Source organism: Kogia breviceps, chromosome 18, assembly GCF_026419965.1.
Source record: "Kogia breviceps isolate mKogBre1 chromosome 18, mKogBre1 haplotype 1, whole genome shotgun sequence".
Classification (NCBI taxonomy): Eukaryota; Metazoa; Chordata; class Mammalia; order Artiodactyla; family Physeteridae; genus Kogia; species Kogia breviceps.
The window spans coordinates 16324473-16346183 of NC_081327.1; the positions used below are offsets into that span (position 1 = coordinate 16324473).

Here is a 21711-nt window from a genome sequence, read left to right on the forward strand (position 1 = left end):
TGTCTCCTCAGAGGACAACACAGCTGGCACCAGCCAGCCCCCCCCTGAGGATAGGCTGGTCTTAAGGACATGCCCCAGTCCTGGGGGCAAGAGACCACTCTCAGGAGGGCACAGGCCCTGGTCAACCATCTGTCCAGACCAGTGGCCGTGGCCTTCAACCTGCCGTCCAGGTTGAAGCAGCCTTTACGTTATAACCCAGGACCAGGGGAGCAGACGTGCCTAGATGGTAACCAGGCACCTTCACCGTGGGGTTTCTGTCCGTTCTGTGTTGTCTGTTTATGCTCCTTCCCTGTATCCCACACAGTTGACGTCACGACTCCCAGTGTGAAAGCACCAGTGCAGACAGCCCGAGTGCTCGCAGATACCATGGGACACTACTTACCGGAAAGTGGAACGAAGCATGTGCTGTGCGCGTGACACCGACTCACTGCCTCCCCCGCGGAGGCCACTGCCCTGGCGCCCAGCCCTCGCCCCGCTGTGCTGTGGCAGCAGCCGGCCCCGGGTGGGCGCCCGCCGTGTCCCACCCTTAGGTCGGGCCGGTACCGAGTAATGTCCTTCCTGGGGACGCAGCCCACCCTGGTGCTCTGCTTCTCCCCACGTCATCTGTAGAAAGGCAACAATAGTTCCATCCAGACACAGGAGGCCCACAGCACGTGCCTGCTCTTGTCACCGTGTGTGCTGGGGGTCCTGGAGCTGGTTGCCTAGGTGACTTCCCTGTCTGCCCGGGCCCCACAGGAACAGCTGTCCCGTGACTGGGTTGGGGAACAGGGATGCCCAAAAGGCAGTCTCTCTGGGGAGAGAGCAGCTTGGTGAGTCAGCCTGTGGTACGGAGGGAGCCTCCAGGGCTCCGAGTGGTGGCCTTTGCCCCGCCGGTCACACCTGGGGCTCGGCATTGCACCAAAGGTCTGGCTGGGAGCCAGTGGGTGGCCCGTGGGTCTTGTCTGGCCTGCGGCGCATGACTGGGAAAGTGACCAGTACGCCTCCCTCTCTGTCTCACACTGAGGTCTGGAGGGAAGCAGGAGTTTCCCGCAGCTCAGAAATCCCCCAGCCTGGTCTGGAACGCAGACTGGGGCGGGTGCAAGTTGGGGTCTGAAATGCTGCGACTGTGGTGAATAGGTCATTGAGTTAGTGCACACACACACACGCGTACGTGCACAGTGCCGTATCTGGGGTGAGAGGTAGCTGAGAGAGAGGCAATGGCCCTGGAGCTTAAAATGAAGCTGCAGCCTGCGTACACAGCAGCCCTCGTATAAACACTGCAGTATTTCCCCCAAACCCTCCCCAGGCCTCACATCACTGGCCGAACCACCTCGTAGGCCTTCTGCCTGCGGTGGAGCCAGGGGGACTGAGGAGGGCCTGGGTGGGCCAATGGTGGCGGGTAGCCCGGGCCTGAAGCTGCCCAGGAGGAGCCAGCGGAAGACAGAACCTCTCATCTGAGCCAGAAATAGAACCAGATGAACACATGTGAGGATTGAGACGCCAGCATATTGCTCGGAGATGTGTAATATCTCCCCAGATGGCTTAGATTATCACACGCGTTCACTCGGCCAGAGATGGTAAGGTCCCCGGTGGGTGTCCCCAGGCAGCCGGGGAGGACAGATCCGGCGTTCTCGGTTGAGCCAAAGTATGAGCGAATTCTCCATCATCAGCGCACATTCAGAGGATGGATGGAGTGGACACAGAGGAGTTGGGGGAGATGATTTATAAAAGGCGATGGCTTTCATCCCTGGATTCCAGAATGGCTTAAAATCTGAATAACTTATACATGTAGGAACTCTGAGGGGATTTAAAAAAAAAGAGCAAAGAAAGATAGGGAACTGAGAGCACAAAAATAGACGTCAGCCCCGTGCCTGAGCGTCGCTGGGCAGGATGGAGCTGGCCAGCTGGATGTACACTTCCTTCTCCAGAAAGCGGATGATTTTAAAACAAAAAATACAGCTGAGGTTTTCTAGAACCTGAACAATAAAGCCAGACTGCCCGAGGAACTCCAAGCACCCTACCTTCCCACATTTTTGTTTTTGAGAACTTGGTCAGGAGTCTTGGCTGTCCTGGGGAAGAGTCCTGTTTTCACTGCTCTGGATGGCTCCAGCGTTTGGCCTGCTCTTGTGGGCTTCCTGGCTTTTAAATAGTTTAATTTCTGTTTTTCTTTTGAGATCTGCACAGTCCAATAGAAATTTCTGCCGTGGGTGCTGCTACAGGTTGCCCTCTGATGTGGTGGCCCCCAGGAATCCATGTCCCCCATGCCCCTGGCTCTATCCTGTCTGCTCAGACCATTCCTGGGCCTTCTGAATCAGCAAACCACAGATGATTTTCCTTTGTTGCCTCTGAGGAGCCCCAATGAGAATGCTCTGCTCCCCAGGTGAAGCTAGGCCACGGCCCCACGCAGTTTCCCACTCCCCAGGCCTGTCTGCACGCTGGCCCTGGCGGACGTGAACGTGCAGCAGTGGTGGCGTCCGCGTTTTAAAAGTGGGAAAACTGAGGCCCTGAAGGCTGAGGGCCAGAGCCAGGACAGGAGAGCCCATCCCTGGGCTCTGAACTGCTGACCACCGACTTGGGACTTTGCCGGACCAGTGGTTCAGAGCCTCAGTTTCCCTGCAGTTTAGGGCTAAGATACGCCCCACCCTCCTGGCCAGCTGGGAGGGGGGCGGGAGGGGAGTGGGGATGTGCCCTGGGCAGGAGTAAGGCTGCAGACAGCCGTCAGCCCTGACACCCTGGTGCCTCTTGAGCATCCTGGAGAGCAGATGGCTGGGCGTGTCCGCTCAGGGCTTCTCGACATTTGGTCCTCGGTTCCCACACCGGGCCTGGGCGGGTCCCCTCAAGTGAGGCCCAAGTCCCCCTTCCGTTGGCCCGCCCCAGGCAGGGTCCCCCGGAGTCTGTGACTTTGACCCAACCCAAAGTCTCCCCTGCCATGCCAGTGGGGCTCTTCCCCTGCCCCCTGAGGATCACCTGAGTTGTTATCTGATGCTTTTTGCACTATTGACACTGTTTATGGTGTTTTGCAATCAGAAAAAGACAGGAGATTAAAAAGTGCCCGACTGGGGACTTTGGATTCCGGCAGGGCGTCTGCGGATCCGGAGCTTTCGCGTTTTTCCTTTAGAAGTCTGTTTCTGTGGTGTCCCCGGTGCTGCTGTCGGGCCGCGTGGCCCAACTCCTTGCTCCGCTTGTAGGGCCAGTTGCTGGGGGCAGGGGTCCCCAGAGACAGACACACAGGCAGCTTCTGGAATGTTGGTTGAGCCGTCGTGTTTACCATTCGAATTTGGGTTTGGGTGAGAAGCCCTTGTCATGGAAGGCGTGGCTCTGCCCCCCACTCCACCCCACCCCCCCGCCGGTCTCAGATTTGCCAGGATTTGTGCGGCTACAGACTGCCCCCCAAGGGGCAGAGCCAGGCACAGAGAGGACAGGCCTCACCGCCTCCACCCCACCTGGCGCTGTGGTCCCCTGGTCCTGAAGACACAGCAGGGGTCCGGGCCTGAGGCTGGACTGACGTCCCTCTGTCGGTTTTGTCACTTGTCAGCATCCTGACTTGGCCCTGACCCTGTGTTGGGGTCAGGGGGCACCTGCTCTGTGCCTGCAGTCGAGCAGCCTGCTGGGGTGGCACTGGATGTGGAGGCCACTCAGTCTGGGCACCCCACTCCTCTCAGCGTGGGTGACCCAGTGGGAGCCAGGCTTGGGCCCAGCAGCCCCTCGCTTATTTTGTCTTACCTCACCGTGGAGGATGCGTGGGGCAGGATTCTTACCTGCCCTTGACCAGTAAAGGGTGTGAGCGCGTGGTCAGGCAGCAAGGATGTGGGGGCGAGGCTCGCTTCTCTCCCTCCCAGCCCTGCTGCACCGGGGCCCTGTCACGGGGTGTCCAGAGGGCAGGCTCAGCTGGCCTGTCCTCCTGACTCAGCAGCCTGCCTGCCTGTCCCAGCACCGTCCTGCCTCTGCTGGTTCGTGCTCCCAGCTCTGGCTGCTTCTTTCCTCCCCCTCGCTCTACTCCCACCTTCTGTGCCTCCTGGTCTCTGCTCTGTCACCTGGAGATGCTGGGGGCCAGATGGCCCCCGAGTCGGGGACTTGGCCAGCCAGGCCCTGGCAGAGCACACTGTCCCACCCCAGTGGGGAGAGGGCCGCGCTTCTCTGGCCAAGGGGACCCCAGAGCTGGAGCAGAGCTGTCGACTGGGTTTTCACTGGGACACTGGGGCCTGCAAGGAGCAGGCACTGCGGCTCAGCCCACGTCTTCTGTCAGGCGGGTGCATCTGTCCCAAGGACCCGTCCAGCTCCCATGAGCATTGCCTCACGGGCTGCAGCTGTGCCCCATGCTGGGTGCCGGGTGGCCCTGGGAGGGTCTGTCAGAATGCCCTGGTGGAGGCCAGGTGGCAGGCGGGGCCCTGGGGACATCTCCGCCCCTCCCCCTCCCCACAGCTGGGCATCCAGAGGCCTGGCCAGCGGAGGCTGTGAGGGGAGGTGTGTGGGCAGCCCCACTGCCCCCAGCCTTCCTGCTCTGGAATCGGAGGTCTCCTGGGACTCCCCGTGGTTCCTTGGCCGCTCGTGTACCGTGAGGAGACAGCAGGGTCGGAGGGCCCCAAGCTGCTGCCTGCACCGGCCACGTTGCAGGAAGCCTCGGGCTCAGTGGCCTTGAGCGCCGGGAGGGAGGGAAGCGTGGTTGGAGGGGACGGGTGCCCCTGAGTGTCCCCCTGGCCTCATGCCCCACTCTCCCTGCAGCGTGTTCGACATGGGCGGTGAGTATTACTGCTTCGCTTCGGACATCACGTGCTCCTTTCCCGCCAACGGCAAGTTCACCCCGGACCAGAAGGCCATCTATGAGGCGGTGCTGCGGAGCTGCCGGGCCATCATGAACACCATGAAGCCAGGTGAGGGCAGGGGCGGGGCCTGCGGGGAGGACCACCTGGCCTGGCGATGCAGATGGCCAGGTGGCAGGGCACCTTGGAGAAGCAGGTCCCGCACTCTGCGACCTGAATCTGTCGCCCCCTCTCATGCTCAGCCAGCAAGGCTCCAGATGCTGGCGGGTCCCCAGCGTCCTTCCTGGGAAAGGGGTCTGACCACCAAGCAGGGACAGAGCTGGGGACCGGGGAGCTCAACCCAAGGTCACCCCACATCCCATCCGACCTCCACCTTCACATCGTCCTTTGCACACTGGCCACTGGGATATCAGCATGTCCTCTGCCCTGTCCCAAAGCAGGGTGTGTTCCAGAGAGGGCTTGGCAGCTTGGACACTGGCCTCTGGTTGCGCGTGGAGCACCCTCGTTCGCGGCTGCCGGCTGCGGCTGGGTTGGCGGGAGCTGGATGTCTCTCCGGTATTTGGGGAATGGTGAGAGGAGGTTGCGGGGCCGCCTGAGCACCTGGCGTGACAGGCCTTAAGGGTTGGGCTCTGAGTTCATACTGAAATCGGGAACTGTGGCAGTGAAATTTGTATCCCTCCGTGGAGCTTTTTTTTTTTTTACAAAGAGAAAAAGAAGAAAAGATCCTGAACCCCCAGACTGTAAGGCCCCAGTGTGTGACCCCTTTCGGGCCCAGAATCTGATGGCTCGCTTCTTGGCCTCCATGGCCCCGTGGCCAGTTGTTGCAGGCCAGGTGCTGATCGTGAGGAGTCCTCTGCAGCTGCCCCCTTCACGGGAGGCAAATTGTCAGCAGGGCTTTGTGGATGCCCCCATCCAGCACTGGGGCCCACCAGAGGCCAGGGAGCCCTGGAGGGGTGATGGGCCCGCACCCTGTGTCCAGAGGGAACAGAGCTTGGTGACCAGATGAGTCCAAGGATGAGGAACTCAGATACACCCCAGAAAGGAGACAAGGAAGGAAACCTCAAAGCTAAGCTCCCGGGCTTCCCTGGTGGCGCAGTGGTTGAGAATCCGCCTGCCGATGCAGGGGACACGGTTCGTGCCCCGGTCCGGGAAGATCCCATGTGCCGCGGAGCAGCTGGGCCCGTGAGCCATGGCCGCTGGGCCTGCGCGTCCGGAACCTGTGCTCCGCAACGGGAGAGGCCGCAGCAGTGAGAGGCCCGCGTACCGCAAAAAAAAAAAAAAAAAAAAAAAAAGCTAAGCTCCTGCCGGGTGACGGTGTCGACGAGACTTGCCTGGCTTAGCGGCTGGGGAAGAAAACAGCATCTTGTGCTATAACTGTGTTTAAAAAGCAGCAGCTCCCTCTAGGTAGGAATTAACGTGGACACCTCCAGGACAGACCGTTGCATGAAAACACAGAAGTGCAGGAGGGGGTGGCCAGGGGACTCCCTTTTGTGAAAAACAGGACGGCGAGAACGTGGATCCACATGTGCTTGGAAATCACAGAAGAGGTGCAGGAAGGGAACCAGACAGACAGGGTGTGGCGTGGGGAGAAGAGAGAGTGTTCACCAGGAGCCTTTTTATACTTTTTGACCTTTAAACCTCAGAATGTGTGACCTGTAAAACACGGCCTGTGTGGGGCAGTCACCCCGAGCGAGGGACATCTCCTTCTCCTCCTCCCTTGACACCCTCGCTTTACCCCAGGGAGAGAAGGAATAGACGGTTCTGCTCAGCTTTGAACATCGGTCGTTTAAGTGATGAGTGTTCCAGATGTAGCAAAAGGTTTGGGCCAGTGAGAGTGAGTGGAGGTGCCTGGCCCCCGAGGTAGACGCTCCTCTGGGTGAGCCCCGTGACCCCTGTGCACCCACGCCCCATGGCGGGTCCCTCTGGGGGCGTGGCGTGGGCCTGCATGGACCCGAGCCTGGCGCCGGGCCGCGATACAGAAGGATGGAGGGCTGCTGCTGGCACTCCACGCTGGAGACAAAGGGCCGGGCAGAGAGAGGCCAAGGCATATGGCGGTGGTCGGGGAGGGGGAAGGTTGGCGGGATGTCGGGCAGGTAGGGATTTGGAGGGACAGTGTCTCCCCTGGGGCCCTTCGCTCACCTTGGAGCTCCAGGCTTCATGTCCCTGGCACTGCTTAGTCCCGTCCCTGTGCTGAGATGGGTGGCGGCCAAGGCCTGGCTGACCCCACCCACCCACAGGGAAACCTGCTGCGGCCTGGGCAGGACCTGGGTGGCGCCTCCCCAGCTGGCGTCCCGGCCAGCTCAGTCGGCCAGCCAAGCAACGCCAACTCTGCCCAGAAGGTGGCCGGGCCCACAGGCAGGTCCCCGGGGGCCACACATTGCACTAAAAGGGCCTGGTGTGTGGTCCTGGCACCGAGGTCCCGTGAAGCTGCCTGGCCGTGTCACTTCAGGGGCAGTTATAAGGCTTCAGGCCCGGCCAGGCTGGGCTCTGTGGAGCTGGTCCCTGCAGATGGAGGCAGGCCTCCCCTGGCGCACAGTGGGGACTCGAAGTTCCCTTGTCGGGGGGATGAAGCAGAGCCCCCGCAGAGCTCCCCCAGCCCACACCCCGTGCTTCAGGATTGTGACACATAGTACCCCGGGGGCCACATGCGGTGCAGGCCGGGCGGGATGGGGGTCCTGCCCACAGAGCTGCTCTCACGTCGGGGCAGGTCACCTCCCCACAGGCAGCTCAGAGGCCGTGGCCAGGTCAGCCCTGTGCCCTATCCTAGCGGAAATGCCCCTGGTTTGTGGGTTTGGCTCCTGGGCCAAGACAAACACCCGCTGAGACTGCGTGACTGCTTCCTGAGCCTTCCAGGGAAGAGTAAATAAAGGCAGCCGGGGTCACAGCAAGATGCCCAGAGGAGAGGCAGGGACCAGTGCTCGGAGTATACCGGATCCTGGCCTACTGCCCCGGGATTGAGGAAAGCAGGCCTGGGGTCAGAGGGGGAGCTGAGCTCAGGGGGCCGCACGAGGTGGCAGGGGCAGGCCAGGCAGCTGCCACACCTGGGAGAACGCCATCCTCCTCTGCCCCGCGGGAGGGGATGCGGCGGCCACATGCCGACTTCTGGCCAGGTGCATTCGAAGCTCTCCAAGGCTTCCGTGTCCACCCCTCCTCCACCCCCCCGTCTCCGCGGGCACCCTGGAGCTTGCCAATGGGACCGCCCCCCGCCCCCCGGCCCGCATGAGGGGAGGAGGCACCGTGGGGAAGGCTGGGGCCAGAGCCAGTGTCTGAGCTGGCCGCAGGTGCAGGGTGGGGCAGTTCTGCAGACTCCCAGGGTCAGGGCACCTTTGCCTGCTCTGCCTCACTCCCTGGCGGGGGCAGGGGCTACAGCGGCAGGACTCCCGTCAGGCCTCGCCTTAGACGTGGTGCAGAACGCAGGGCTCTGGCAGACAGAGGTGCTGGGAGAGCGCGCCGTCCAGATCGTGAGCGCCCTCTGGCAGAAGCCAGGACAGGGAGGGCTGTGTTTGGTGAGGGCCCTGTGTCCCCACTGTGGCCTGAGAGGCTCCCTCGCTGGCCGAAGGGCAGTGGGTGAGTCCCAGGGAGGGCGGGGAGGGACCACGCGGAGACCACGTGAGGCAGCCACGCTTAACTCGGCATCGAGGCGCCTGCAGCCTGGGCACGTGCTGGCCCTGTCCTTCTGCAGGGTGAGTGGTTCCCCAGAGGTCCTGGCAGCAGGCAGGGCTGTGTGGTGGGGTGGACTGGAAGCCCTCAGCCCTGCGCCAGTGCGGCCTGCCAGACAGTTCCCTGCAGCCCGTGGGGCCTGCCCTGGGACCCTGGCCCTGAGCCTGCCCTCCTGCACCCCCAGGGCCTGGCGCGCTATCGTCCCCCGAGGGCCATTGTCTTCAAATGAAGTGAGCTCTTTGTCTGGATGGGGCTGTGAGGATGTAGCTCAAGGGGCCCTCTGCTGCCTTCCCAGCTCGGCTCAGGGCCTTAGAGCCCCCAGGGCTGTCACGCTCTGGGCAGGAGGCCTCAAGCCTGTGATGGATGCTGCCGAGGCTCCAAGGAGCCGGCCCAGGCAGCAGGCCCAGCAGGCTCCCGGCCCAGCAGGGGAAGGTGTGGTCTGAGGGGGGCCAGGTGGGCACAGAAGACCAGCCAGTGACTTGGGGCTGCTCTGGATACATCGCGGGGCCTAGGCACCGGGACTCTGGTCCCTCTGAGCCAAAAGGCAGGTGATGCGGCACAAACCCAGACGCTGCCCTGCCACCCTGGGGTCTGAGTGCACAGAGGAGCGGGGTGGGGGGCACACCTGAATCCTGGGCCCGTGAGGTCACAGCACTGGCTGTAAGAGAGCCACGAGGGATGCAGGGGCTCCCGGTCAGGCCAAACGGTTGCCAGCCTCGGAGCAGGGCATAGGCTCCGCCTTCTCAGGGTTCAGAGGCCACGACTTGCCACGGCTGTGCCCATGTGCTAGCTCTGGCAGCACGGGAAGGCGCAGTCAGAGAGGGCTTCCTGGAGAAAGCCTCAACACAAAGGTCCGTAGGAGGAACGGGAGTGAGACTGGGAAGGCGAGGGCCCTGGAGGGGGGTGGTCCCAGCTGAGGGAACAGCAGGTGGAAGGCACGGGGGCACCAGCACTCAGGAGTGGGTGAGGGATGAGGCTGGAGTGGGAAGCCGGGCCGAGGAGCTCGGGGCTCTGTCCTCGGGCTGGGGGGACTGGCATGGTCTGATCTGTGTTCTAAAGAGATGTCCTGGTGTCCCGGCCTCGTGCAGGATGCGGCGGGGGTGAGGCATTGCGAGGACTGGGGAGGAACCAGGCAGGGGTCCAGGAGAGGTGGGGGCCCACAGAGGCACCGGGTTCAGGAGATGTTTCGGGAAGACGGGACGAGACTCGGTGCTTGCTGCAGGTGGGAGGGTGGGCAGGGCGGATGGCTCCCAGTCTCCGCAGTGTGATCCCGGGCGTGGCGTCCCCAGCAGGAGCAGGCTTGGGGGACTGTCGATGCCCCTGGCCGGCTGTGTGGGCTCAGAGGTGCCTGCGGGCTGCAGAGGCTGAGGAGCCCGGGCGTCGGGGCGTTAGGTGGGCAGGGAGGTCCTCTGGCCTGTGCCCACCCCTCCAGCCTAGCCCTAGGACAGTAACCTCCACACACTTCAGGGGCCCCTGCCCTGGCCGTGGGTGTCGTAACCACCATCCGGGCCAGACACTGGGGCCAAGTTGCTGGAGGTTTAATCACTGTCACAACCCTAACCACACGCAGGCAGAAACTCCCACTCCCGGCCAAGAGAGCTGTGTGCAAGGCCTTCCCCAAGGGCATGCAGGCAAGGAAGACTAGAGGCGCCGTGGGGACCACTGGGGCCTGCACGTCCGGCCCCCACAAGGGGCCACGAGGACAGGAGGAGAGCCGAGCTGCCAGCACGGAGCTTGATTTATACCTGGTTCCCACCCTCTGCTGCGGCTGGGCCGAGACCGCAGCCCCGCCGTGGAAGTTAGCCAGGTTTGAAGTCAGACTGCTTCCCGGGCCTCTCTCTTGGCCACCGGAAAAGGCCCTGCCCAGGAGAGAAGGAGCTGCCCGGGGGGTTGGGGCATCGGCCCTTCCTCAGTCCCGGGGGCCAGGCTGAGTGACAGGAGCCGAGTTCGCTGGGCTGTTTGGGGGCTCTTTTAGGCCCAGAGCCCCAGGCGGGAGCAGACCTTAGAAAAGAGTGTGCTAAACGCTCAGCCCTGAACCGGCACCCGCTCCGCCAGGCCCTGGTGTGCCCACGGGAGGCAGCCACCCTTCTGGTGGAGAGACCCTAGAAGCAAGGAAGCACACCTGCTGGACAGGAACAAGGTGCACGGAGAGGAGTAGCCAGGACAGCAGAGGGCGAACGACGGCGGGGGTGGGGCGGGGTGCGGGAGGGGCCGACGTTTCCGCTGAGGCCTCGAGGATGAGGAGTCACAGGCCAGCCAGGTCTGGAAAGGGTCTGACGTGCAGAGACCTCAGTGTGCTTCTGGAACACAGGTGGCCTGACCCGAGGAGGTCGAGGTGGGTGGGTCCGGTCTTAGAAAAAGAGCGGCGGCTGAGGCTGGGGCAGGCTTGGCTTGTGCCCGAGGAACGCAGCGAACTGTCACGTGTCCAAGCCAGGGTCTGGCTGGCCGCGGGTGGCTAATGACAGTTTGGGGGGATTAGTGAGCTGGCCCCCCAATAGGTTGCAGAGCCTCTACAGCCAGCTCTCTGGGGCCAGCGCTGTGGCCCTGTTTGACAAAGGAGGCGTCTGAGGCTCGTGGAGGTGAAGGCTTGGCCAGGTCACACGGCAGGTAAGCGGCCAAAGTGGGACCCGGTTTACCCAGGTCTCCATTTCAGGATGCCAGACCATCAGAGAAAAACCCCCCATGCCGGCTCCAGCCTCAGGGGTGCAGACCTGGCCCCCAATGCTGACGTGGTTATAGCCAGACTCCAGACCCCAGGATGCCACCCCCATGTGGTGGGCCCGGGCAGGGAGAACGGGGCTGGACTCGGGAGCTGGATTCCAGGGAGGCTGAGCCTTGGGACAAGACTGAGCACCCTCCACCCGTGGCCTCCCTACAGCTTGGGCCGGGGGCTGGCCACTCTCCTGTGAACTGGCCAGGCCGCGGCACCACCTGCTCAGAGCCTGGACCCTGGGGATCCGGCACGTTGGATCAGCCCTGGGCCTCCAGCACCCCCAAGACCCCAACCGTGGGCCCGCTGTCTCGGGAAGGGAAGGGGGCCCCCACATGGGGGACTGGTGCCCAGCAAGAGCATCTGAGGGGGGAGGGTATGTGTCCCAGGATGGGCTCTCATCTCCTTCTACCCCTTGGGCCCATCATCTGCCCTCTGCCAGCCAGAGGTTCAGACCCTGGTGGCCTAACCCTCACCCGCGCAGGGTGTGGGGTCCCGGTGCTCCCGTGATCATTGGCATGGCTGGGAAGCCCCTTGGGAGCCAGGGTTACCCCCCACATGGAGGGGGCCGCAGGCACCGGCACTGGCCACCCTCTCTGGGTGCTAGTCCCACCCTGTCCACCTGGCCCTGAGTGTCCTGGGGCTGCTAGCCTCAGCCGGCACATGGCCCGCCCCCAACTCCACCCTCGTGGGATGGGGCGGGGAGGTTTGCCAGCCTACGGCCTTGTCTGGTGCTTAGGCTGAGCACCCAGCGCCCTCGAGTGAGGCTGAAGGTGGGGACTCCATGGAGCCCAGTGGCCAAGGCGGCTGTGCCCCAGTGACGGCTGAGCCTCTTTGAGGCGGCTCCCCGAGGGCCCTAGGCTCTCGCCCCTAAGGGCCTCCCTGGGCGCCAGGCAGGGCTGAGCCCCTGAGCTCGGCACAGCCTGCCCCCCTCGAAAGCTGGTTACTGGGGATACTCTCCATGGTGACCTTTACCCCAGAAGGATGGGGCAAAGATGAGTTTGATTAGCAGCCTGGGGCTTGGACATCCGGGCCGCCACGGAGATGGTCACCTAGCGCTTGTAGCAGACAGGGCCACAGAGCCCTGCCAGTTTGCCCATGAGGTAGTAGTACCAGCTGCACTTTCACCCCGGAAACCTTTGCTCCCCACAGAGGCTCCAGGGATGATTCAGCCCCATGCGGGGGTGTGCAGGGATGCCCCACCCCCACCCCCACCCTGAGGCGCTGAGGCAACGTTTGGACCTGAGCCTCGGTCTGGGGCTCACTGAGGCCGCCCCACGTCCGCTGTTGGGGACATAACGCTCTTCTCCTCGTGATGCTGAGGATCTTACTGGGCTCCCCTGGCCCCAGGAGCAGACATGACATGGGCTGGGCCCCTGTGGTGACCATGGGTGACAGGAGCCTGCCCCTGAGGGCACAGTGGAGAGAGAGGAAGGGCCTCAAGTCCAGAGCTGTGCTGGGAAAGCCCTGCGTGAAGGGCTGCCCGGGACACGTCACTCTTGCCCCTCACCTCAGGCCCTCACGGCCTCAGCCGGTGCGAGGGTGTCGTGCATCCCCCGAAACCTTGCCCGGGGAAGCCCTGGCCAGGCTGCCAGACTCCGCAGCTCATTGCAACCTCCTTCTGAGCCACAGGCGTCTGGTGGCCCGACATGCACCGCCTGGCCGACCGCATCCATCTGGAGGAGCTGACCCACATCGGCGTCCTGACCGGCAACGTGGACGCCATGGTCCAGGCCCACCTGGGAGCCGTGTTCATGCCTCACGGGCTCGGCCACTTCATGGGCATCGATGTGCATGACGTGGGAGGCTACCCCGAGGTCAGTGAGGGCGCGTCAGCCCGAAGTGGCCTGCCTGTGAGCCGTAGCTGGGCTTGGCCCTCCCTGGGCTGGGCTGGGGCTCTGGGAGACGGTGGGGGTGTAGTGGGACAGGCAGGGCCCACTGCCCCTCCTCCCCCTTCATCCATTGGTTGGTCCTGGCCCAGGTTGCTGCCCTGATGCCCCCCCGTGCCCAACGCCTCCCCCCCCTGCCCCCGTGGCTGCCTCCACAGGACCTGGTGTGGGATGGGCGTGCTCTGCACAGAGCCCCGGGCTATGCGCCAGGGGCAGCGCCTGCCCTGAAAGGTGGTAGACGGTCAGTGTGCAATGCACGGGGTCCCCACAGGGCGGCGGGAGGTGCAAAGCTGGGTCTTAGTGATGGGGCTGGCACTGCACCCGTCATGTCCTCGTGCCTCTGGCTTCATTCAGACGGGGTGATGAGGCTCCACCAGCTGGTGGCTGGCCCCGGTCCCTCCTGGGACTGGCTGAGCCCAGCGCCCCTCACAGGTCTTACTCCTGCTTCCTCCCTGGTGCAACCTCTGCCCCCCAGGCCCCTGGGCCAGCACGCTCTGCTGGCCTCCTTGTCTCTAGGAGGTACCCTTGGCAGGAGAGGAAGGCTTGTGTGGGCGTCTGCAGGCCAGGCTTTCCCCTCCCCATCCTACTGACCGACCCTTGAAAGGACCACCCAGACGGTGCTTGCTTGCGGCCCTGCCGAAGCCTTGCGGGGCAGGTGGCTGCAGCCTCCCGGGCCGGTGGGTGTGGGTGAGCCCGGCCCTGCCGTCTGGCCTGGTGCCCGCAGTGCAGGGGGCGGATTATGCAATCGGTGCACGCCCTGGGGCCCACCAGCCAGTTAGCCAAGACTGGGCTTGGCCTCTTAGCTGCAGGGTATTTTGAAAGCTCTAAGAATGATATTTGGGGGTTGGGGGGGGGCGGAATTGCTCAAGAGAAGCATTATTATTCAATTATTTTTTCCTCAAGTGTAAACAGTTAAATTTGGAGAAACAAAATCGGTTTTAATTTCCTAATTTCTATCCATCACATTGTGCGTAGGGAGCCAAGAGCGGGGCCTTCCAGACATTGTTAACTGAGGTTCGTTATTCATTAGTCTCCAAAGCACTTTTTTTCCACCAGAGAAAATTGGCAGCAAACTGTTTTCATCTTTTCCAGTAAGCAGTCCTTTGTGCTCAGAGTCTATTCTTCTGACAGATAAACATTGTGGAAAAAATATGGCTTTTCCTACAAAAGTCATTTGTTTTATTTCAGGCCTATAGACACATCTGGGTCTCTTCTGCCCGGAGCCCAGTAGAGTTGAGGCCCCGTTGAGTCCTGAGCCCAGGCAGAAGCCAGCGTGGACCCAGCATGGGCAGGGGCCCCTGAGCCCCAACAAGGCTGAAGTCCCCGGGCCCGAGGGGCTGGGCGCTCGGCTGCTGTCCTTCTTGGGGTCTTCTCCCCACTCAGCTCGGCCTCCATCCTTCTCCCAGCCCTGATCTGGCCGTTCCTGGTGGGCCCCATAGGGCAGACTCCCGAGAGCTAGCGCTCTGAAGGGGGGCGGGGGGGCTCATGGTCAGCGAGCTGGGGCACGCACATTCTCCTATGCCCCACGGGATCCCTTCCATTCTCGCCTCACCCCCAGTCTGAGTCGTGGTCCTGAAATCTTCTGGAGGGAAGGCTGTCTGTACAGGTTGGAGCAAACCCTCCACCCTCAGTACACAGCTCTGGGGCAGCAGGGGCCCACGGTGACCAAGGAGGTCAGGGAGGCCTTGTCAGTCTCTGCCTCCACCAGGCCCCCCTGGCTTTGACAACCTTGGAGTCGACAGAAGGCGACGGCACCTGGGGGGCAGCATGAAGGGAAGGGACAGGAAGGGCTGCCCAGGGGCAGGCACGGGCTTCAGATGGCAGGAGACAGGGCCCCGCCCCACCCCGCCCCACCAGCACCTCCCTCCTGAGGACAGGGACTGTCATCCCAGACTGTGCCCTTCTGTGTCCCCTGCCTTCCTGCCTAGCTCCTCCAGGCACATAGTAGTGCTTTGGGGTCGGGTACCACACCAGACAGGCTTCTGGGCCCAGAGCATGACCCATCAGGGGTCACAGGGCCTTGGTGTCCCCTCATCACCTCCGTCCCAGCCTGACTCACACCAGGTCAGGGCGGCTGCGCGTACCAGTTTCTACACGCCCCGCTGTCCCCGCCCTCACGGAATCACGCTCACAGCCTTCCCTGCTGTGCCCAGCCGTGGATGGAGGCTGAGCCAGCCCGTTTCTGGTTACCTTACATGAACCACTAATTGAAGTCTGATGTTCTTGGCCCCCAAACAGTCAGAAATGACAGCTCCATCTCCAGCAGCTGGGCTTCCAGGGGAGAGCCGCGAGCGGGGCAGGGCAAGCTCAGAACCCGACCAGAAAGCCTGCTTGCTGCCCCACTCACTCACAGGCCTTGGTCAAGGGATGGATGGGTGCCCCTGGGACCTGAGGAAGGCAGGGAAATTTCTGCAAGTGTCCTAGGTACCACCTGCCCTCAGGGCCCTGTTGGCCACGCCCATGTGAGCGTTGGTTGGGGAGGGGTGGTGCTGCCCCTGCAGGGCTGAGAGCCGGTCCCCATGGCTCAGTGGGGGCCCAGCACACTGGCATGGTGTGGAGCCGCCCACGTGCGCTTCTCGGGGGCCACACCCCCAGGCCATGCACACGGAGTGAGCTTGCATTTGTGCACACATGAGCCAGAGCTCATACTGACGGCCCGTCCTGCCGACAGCACCTGTCCCTCCTCCTGGAAGGCCACATGGAAAACCTGGGACTTGGCTTGTGGGGGGAACCAGGTCCAGCACTTCTGGGGCTGGTTTCCACTTGAGCTGCCTAGAAGAAAGCGCGCAGCCTGGGAGGCCCCGCAAGCCTTCTTAAAAGCTTCACAAATTTGGCTTCTACTGTTCCCCTGTCGGGGAGAGGGCCTGGGTGAGGCAGCCGAACCCCCAGCCAGCCCCACGGGCCAGCAGGGGCAGCTTGCCCTGGGTGTGTGCGCACGGGCGTCCACGGGGCACGGTTCTGAGGAGAAGTAGGGGCAGGGACGTGAGAAATCTAGGGGAGCGTGCAGAGAGCGGAGGGTTTTATCTGGAGTGCCGTGGACAACACAGCAAGGCTGAGTCTGGGCTGGAGACCCCCTGGTCACAGAGCCTCCTGCAGCTCCAGGGGGACCCCTGGGGCCCGAGCCAGGCCCCACGTGTGGACACCGGCACGGGCAGGGGCGGGTGCCCCACGCGCTCACCTGTTGCCATCTTCCCGCCACCGATGCGGTGGCCCTGGGCTGGGGCTGCGCCCTCCTGGATCACCTCGCTGTCCTCTCCCCCAGGGCGTGGACCGGGTGGACGAGCCCGGCCTGCGGCACCTGCGCACCGCTCGGCACCTGGAGCCGGGCATGGTGCTCACTGTGGAGCCCGGCATCTACTTCATTGACCACCTCCTGGACGAGGCCCTGGCTGACCCGGCCCGCGCCTGCTTCTTTAACCGCGAGGTCCTGCGACGCTTCCGTGGTTTTGGCGGGGTGAGTGCTGGCGGGCCCCGCGTCCTTGCTCCCTTGCTCCTTGCTGCGTGTCACCTCTTTGTCCTCCAGGACAGGAGGCACGGTCTTGACTTCCTCACTTGAGAGGGACCTGGCCTGCCCTTTCTCATGGTCTGTCACCAGACAGGAGCCTGAGCCCTCAACACAAGCGACTCAGATTCCTACAAAACCCCTGCCCACTCCAGGGGCTCCCAGCCACTGGGCAAGGGGCAAGGCCAGGGTGGGCAGGTGGCACGAGCAGGTCCCTGTGGGAGGCGCCTTCTTCCCAGCAGCTGCCCACAGAGGCCTGAGGCCAACCCCCCGCCGCCGGCAGTACTGACCACTCTTCAGAAAGGGCTCTTCCCACTACTCTGCGGGGGTCAGCCTGGAGCCGTCGGGCCCGACCCTCAAACTTAGCGTGTGAGGCCAGCTCAGAAATAAAGAGCGTCCATTGGTCTGACCAGGTCCGGATCGAGGAGGACGTCGTGGTGACCGACAGTGGCATGGAGCTGCTGACCTGTGTGCCCCGCACAGTGGAAGAGGTTGAAGAATGCATGGCAGGCCGTGACAAGACCTTCGCTCCCTTCTCTGGCCCGAAGTAGGGCCACAGGCAAGCTCACCCCATGGACGGCAGCCTGGCGGTTGGCCCCCCAGCGGTGCTCAGGACTCACATGCGGCATCGGCGTTTGATCGCACCAAACGTGCTCTTTCCCAGGGAGAAACTTTCTTATTAACCTTCTGTGGGATCACACCCTTAATCTGTTTTTACTTTGCTTGAATGACAGCGGCTTTTAAAATGCTAATTTTCAATTACCCCGTTATTTTGAATAATCCTGTTCTTCACTAGCAACTAAATGTGTATCTTACCGTCATTCGTATGCTGCTCAGGAAAGATAAGCTTTCTCGTGTTTTCTCTCAAAATCAGTACACAGAATGGAATTTGCAATAAAAGATTTCCTAAAATGGACCTTTGTGCCCGGCTCCCTCTATTCTTTGTCCCTTTGCAGGTGAGCACTGCAGGGTTAGACCTGGAAACTGGCCCTGCAGAGACCCGGGAGTCTGGGCATAGCTGGGGCTGGGCCTCTGCCCACATGAAGGGGGCCGTAGAGTAGGAAGCGTTTTTGGTATGGTTACTGTCTCAAAGCTGGATTTCCAATGGGGGCAGAATTACGCAGCGCTTAAGGTACAGTTATCGACAACACGAGACTCGCAGATTCCTTGTCTGTGATTTCCTTCTCATGCGGGACAGGCTAGCAAAGCCAGCATCTGTTTGAGAGACACTGCCGCCTAAGGCAGCACCATGGCAAAGGTGAGCCTTCTGGTTCCTTCCACGTCTGCCGGGTCCATCTGTCTCCCCTAAGTGGAAGCCCACTGGCCGAACCCCACTCTGAGGCTGTGGAACCATCCAGGGCCACCTGGGCCCAGTCCCTGCCAGTGGCAGAACACCTGGCCTTCCTCTGCCTGCCCACCTCTCCCACGGTCCCACAGAACACCCCCACCCCTACCCCTGCAGCGGGCTTCGAGAATTCTGCAAACCATTCTAGGGTTCTCTCATCCTTGGCTCTCATCCGAGCCAAGGTGAAGGGCAGGTGAGAAGGATGGACATCAGAGATGAAACCTTAATAGGGTGGGGAAACTCTGTAGCCCAAGCCAGAGACCACTGAAGTCACTGAAGAGTTGAGTAAATTGATTTCTTCCTATGACAGTAACACAAAAGTGCTTGTGATGTGGCCACATGAAAATAAAGCAGCATTAGTTTCAAATCACCATTTATCTTTTTCTTGCCTCTTAGATTTACAAACCATTTTTTAAGGTTTCCTCCTGGTGCGCACATATATTCCCTAAGTTATCTGTGGTATTAAGCAGTTTGAGTAATGATCGTCTTTCTGAGGGTCAGGAGTTTGAGTTTGCCAAATCATTCTCTCCCCCAGCTGTATCTGCGAGCCATACTCTAGTGCACAGGGTTTCAGGTTCCCCCAACCCCAGGATAAAACCAGTTAAAGTTATAAAGTTAGGCTGGAACTCTTAAGTGGACAGTTTAGTTTAGCTGTGTTAACTAAAAAACACATCTTTCTCCTTCCTCTCCTTTAGACGTTTTATACCCAAACTGCCCATTTCACATAAATGTTTGCTCTGATTATCAAACAAGTCGATAGGAAAGAACAAGGAGAAATCTCAGGAACTAAATGCTCTTTGTCCAAGAGGGACACTGGGGACAGAACTGGCTGCTTGGGCCCAGGCAGGCGAGTCAAAGGTGTTCTTTGCAGGTGCAGGTCTCAGGGGACCGCAGTAGCCACCTACTCTGCCCCATGTTCTAGAGAATGGTCCAATTCCTAAGTCTCCAACTTCTGCAGAAATTTGTACAGCTTCAGAAATATATTAGAGACCCTTCCAGAAAGCCATACAGTGCCAGAAGCTTTTCCAAAACCCAGGAAAGATCTAGGCATTCATTCAAGAAATGAGCATCTGCTATGTGCCAATGTGGCATAAAGACATGACCCCTGCTCTCAGAGCCGAGTCTCCTGAGAGAGGCTTCCCCTTAAACAAACATGCACAAATAGATCGTCTCAAACATTAGAACATTCCAAGAAGGAAAGTAACAGGATTGACCTTGTCTAGAAAGCCAGGGGGGCTGAGACGGAAAGGGAGGGAAGTGAAAAAGCAAGAGATGAAGCATTCCAGATGTAAGGAGCTGTCCTAAGGCAGCTGGCCCTGGGCTAAAAAGTGCTGAGCAAAGCCCTGCAGCCAAAGCAAAGTGATGCGGGAGAGTGGAGGGGAATGAAGGCAGCGAGAGCAAACAGCCACATCCCAGGGAGACTGGGTCTCACCCGGAGTGCACTGGGGAACCACGAAGGTTCTGGAGAGCATGCAACGGTCCAGGGAGACAGAAGCCAGGCAAAAGAGGGTGATGGCTCTGCAGAAGGTGGGGAAGGGGAGGTGAAGCGAATGTCACAAGATTCATTTAGGAGGCAGAACTGAAAGGTGGTGATGTACAAAGGCACCTGGCTCCAACAGCTGCTTCAGAGGAAACAAGACTCGGGTAACTGGGCTGCAGAAAAGTGTGATGCGTGACAGCCTCGAGCCCGGCTCTCTGGACACCCCTGCACAACCTTCAGGTGTACAGCTCTGGGAGGAGTGGGATGTTGCAGTCAAAGGTTATTCAGGGTTGCTGCTCTCCTGAGTACGTGTAAAATGCATATGAACTCTTCAGATACTCACAGGCAGCCAAACAGCAGTAGGTCTAAAGTGCTTTTATTGAAAAAGAGCTAGCACCCTCACGATCATGCCAATATAAAATTCCCTGACAAGTTATTGGATTCTAAATTACAACTAATTCATAAAAATGAAATGGGACGTATTACACACAGAAATAATTACTGTACTACAATTTTCACTAAGATGCAATAAATAGAAATCTATTTCCCAACACATGAAAGTAACTGAAGGATCACAGAAGACAAGTATCTATGGCACTTTCCCTTGAAACACTCAAAGCGGCTTCTCGGACTCCTACGTATGAATTCATTTTGACAGACACCCTATGGCATTGTGTAAATGAAGACGACGCGCATACTATACACTGTACTGTTAGGGGGAAGCCCTTACTTTGACATTCCATCGACCTCAAAGCCCCAGAACTTATTTCCTACCACTCTGTAGGTGGAGACCACACTCTTGAGATGTCAGGTGTCTAAGCAGGATGCGAGTTATTGCTTCCTCTATTCTGTTATACATTTCTACATTAGACTATGGGACAAAGAATATTACTGAGAGGCACTCTGAATTCAGAGAAAACTAAAGTTCCCATCATTAAGGGAAGTCTAGACTTGGGACAACAGCGCCTCTGCCTGCTTCCATGCCCACCTCACGCCCCCCGCCCCCGCCCCGACCCCGGGCTGGGAACAGAAAGGCAGCAGGGCATCTGCCTGCTCCTCAGAGCTGGTTAACATTTGCACGACATTCTTGGTATCTAACATAAAGAAACCCACAGTGAAATACAGTCATTATTCCAAAGTTTTTTTTATTTCAAATTCACTGAAAGAAATAAAATTATATTTAAAAAAATAGAGTAATCTCACAAACTGAGGAAAGCCAGGAACAAAAAGAACAAGTTAGGTACTTTTTCCTGAGAGGCAGATCTAACAGCTATAGGACGGACTTTCTTCCTTCCTAGCTTTTGTCAAACAAAAAATTTTTTCCTATTTCTAAGGCATCAAAAACACTCTTGAGTGTTTTAAGTGGGTTGTTCAGGTACAAAGCTTCAAGCCCTCTAAGGGGGATTAAGAAACATCAAAAGCTGCTACGACTTCCTTTGTTGTAACACCAAACATTACATTGTACATAATTCTACTTCTTTATGTAAATTTGAGAATTTCACACTCGTGACCTGAATTTCAAAAATCTGGTCATATTTTATTAAAATCTTACTACTTCTTGGTAAGAATGTCCAAAGTATCTGAGCTCACATCCCAGTATCTAAAAGGGGCCAGACAGCAGGAAGAACTGTTGGATCGCACCACCTGCAGCCAAGACCTGTCAGAAAACACCCATCCCGGAGGACTCACATGCAGCTAGAAATTTATACTAAAGCCTAATTCCTAAACCACTAGACCTGCCAGCAAAGGCAGATCATATCCTAATGGTTCATATGTAACCTACAGGACAAAAGTTACAGAAGTCATATACAATTCCCAAACTTACCCATTCCCTATACTTGGTTTCCCTCCATTTTATACTGATAAATCTATCAAACTAAAAACTTGCATCCCCAAACACTTCAGTGAGATAGTCAAGACAACGGTTAACATTTCTGTTCTATGCATGACTGCTGGTGCTAGTTTTGATTTGCATAGGTAAAAGAAAAGCTTGAATTTTTCCAAAAGGTACAATCTTATCTTCTTATTTGAAATATTTGAGTACATACCTGATGATTCCCCTAAAGCTTCTTTTCCAAGATAGTTAAGTCAATTCATATAATTGGTAACAATAAATTCCATGGGGACAACCATTTCTGAAAGATACTGTTTAGTAAATAAGAGATTAAAAATGTCTGTGGCACCTCTTATAGGTGCTTAAAGATTCAAATGACCTAACTACATCTCCAATGAGGTGCTACTAAAGATTCAGTAGGATTCTGTGGGTATCTCCTAGTTAGTTGTTTAAAACATCTATCAACCTACAAGTAGATCCATACTCCAACCACAGTAAAACGATGTTGGACCCTAATAGGAAGCCCTATCCCGTCTCCTGCATCTATAGGGA

General features: G+C 59.2%; 1 protein-coding gene across 2 annotated transcripts in view; it reads left to right on the forward strand.

The window, feature by feature from the left end:
* The window catches only part of PEPD (peptidase D), a 116701-nt gene extending 99285 nt beyond the window's left edge, over positions 1-17416 (forward strand). For both annotated transcript variants that reach the window (XM_059044389.2, XM_067019670.1), the window contains 4 exons: positions 4702-4850; positions 12742-12926; positions 16261-16452; positions 16914-17416. In XM_059044389.2, the coding sequence (XP_058900372.1) occupies positions 4702-4850; positions 12742-12926; positions 16261-16452; positions 16914-17051 (664 nt within the window). In that variant the 3' untranslated portion in view covers positions 17052-17416. The remainder of the gene's footprint in view (positions 1-4701; positions 4851-12741; positions 12927-16260; positions 16453-16913) is intronic.
* The last annotated feature ends 4295 nt before the right edge of the window (positions 17417-21711 follow it).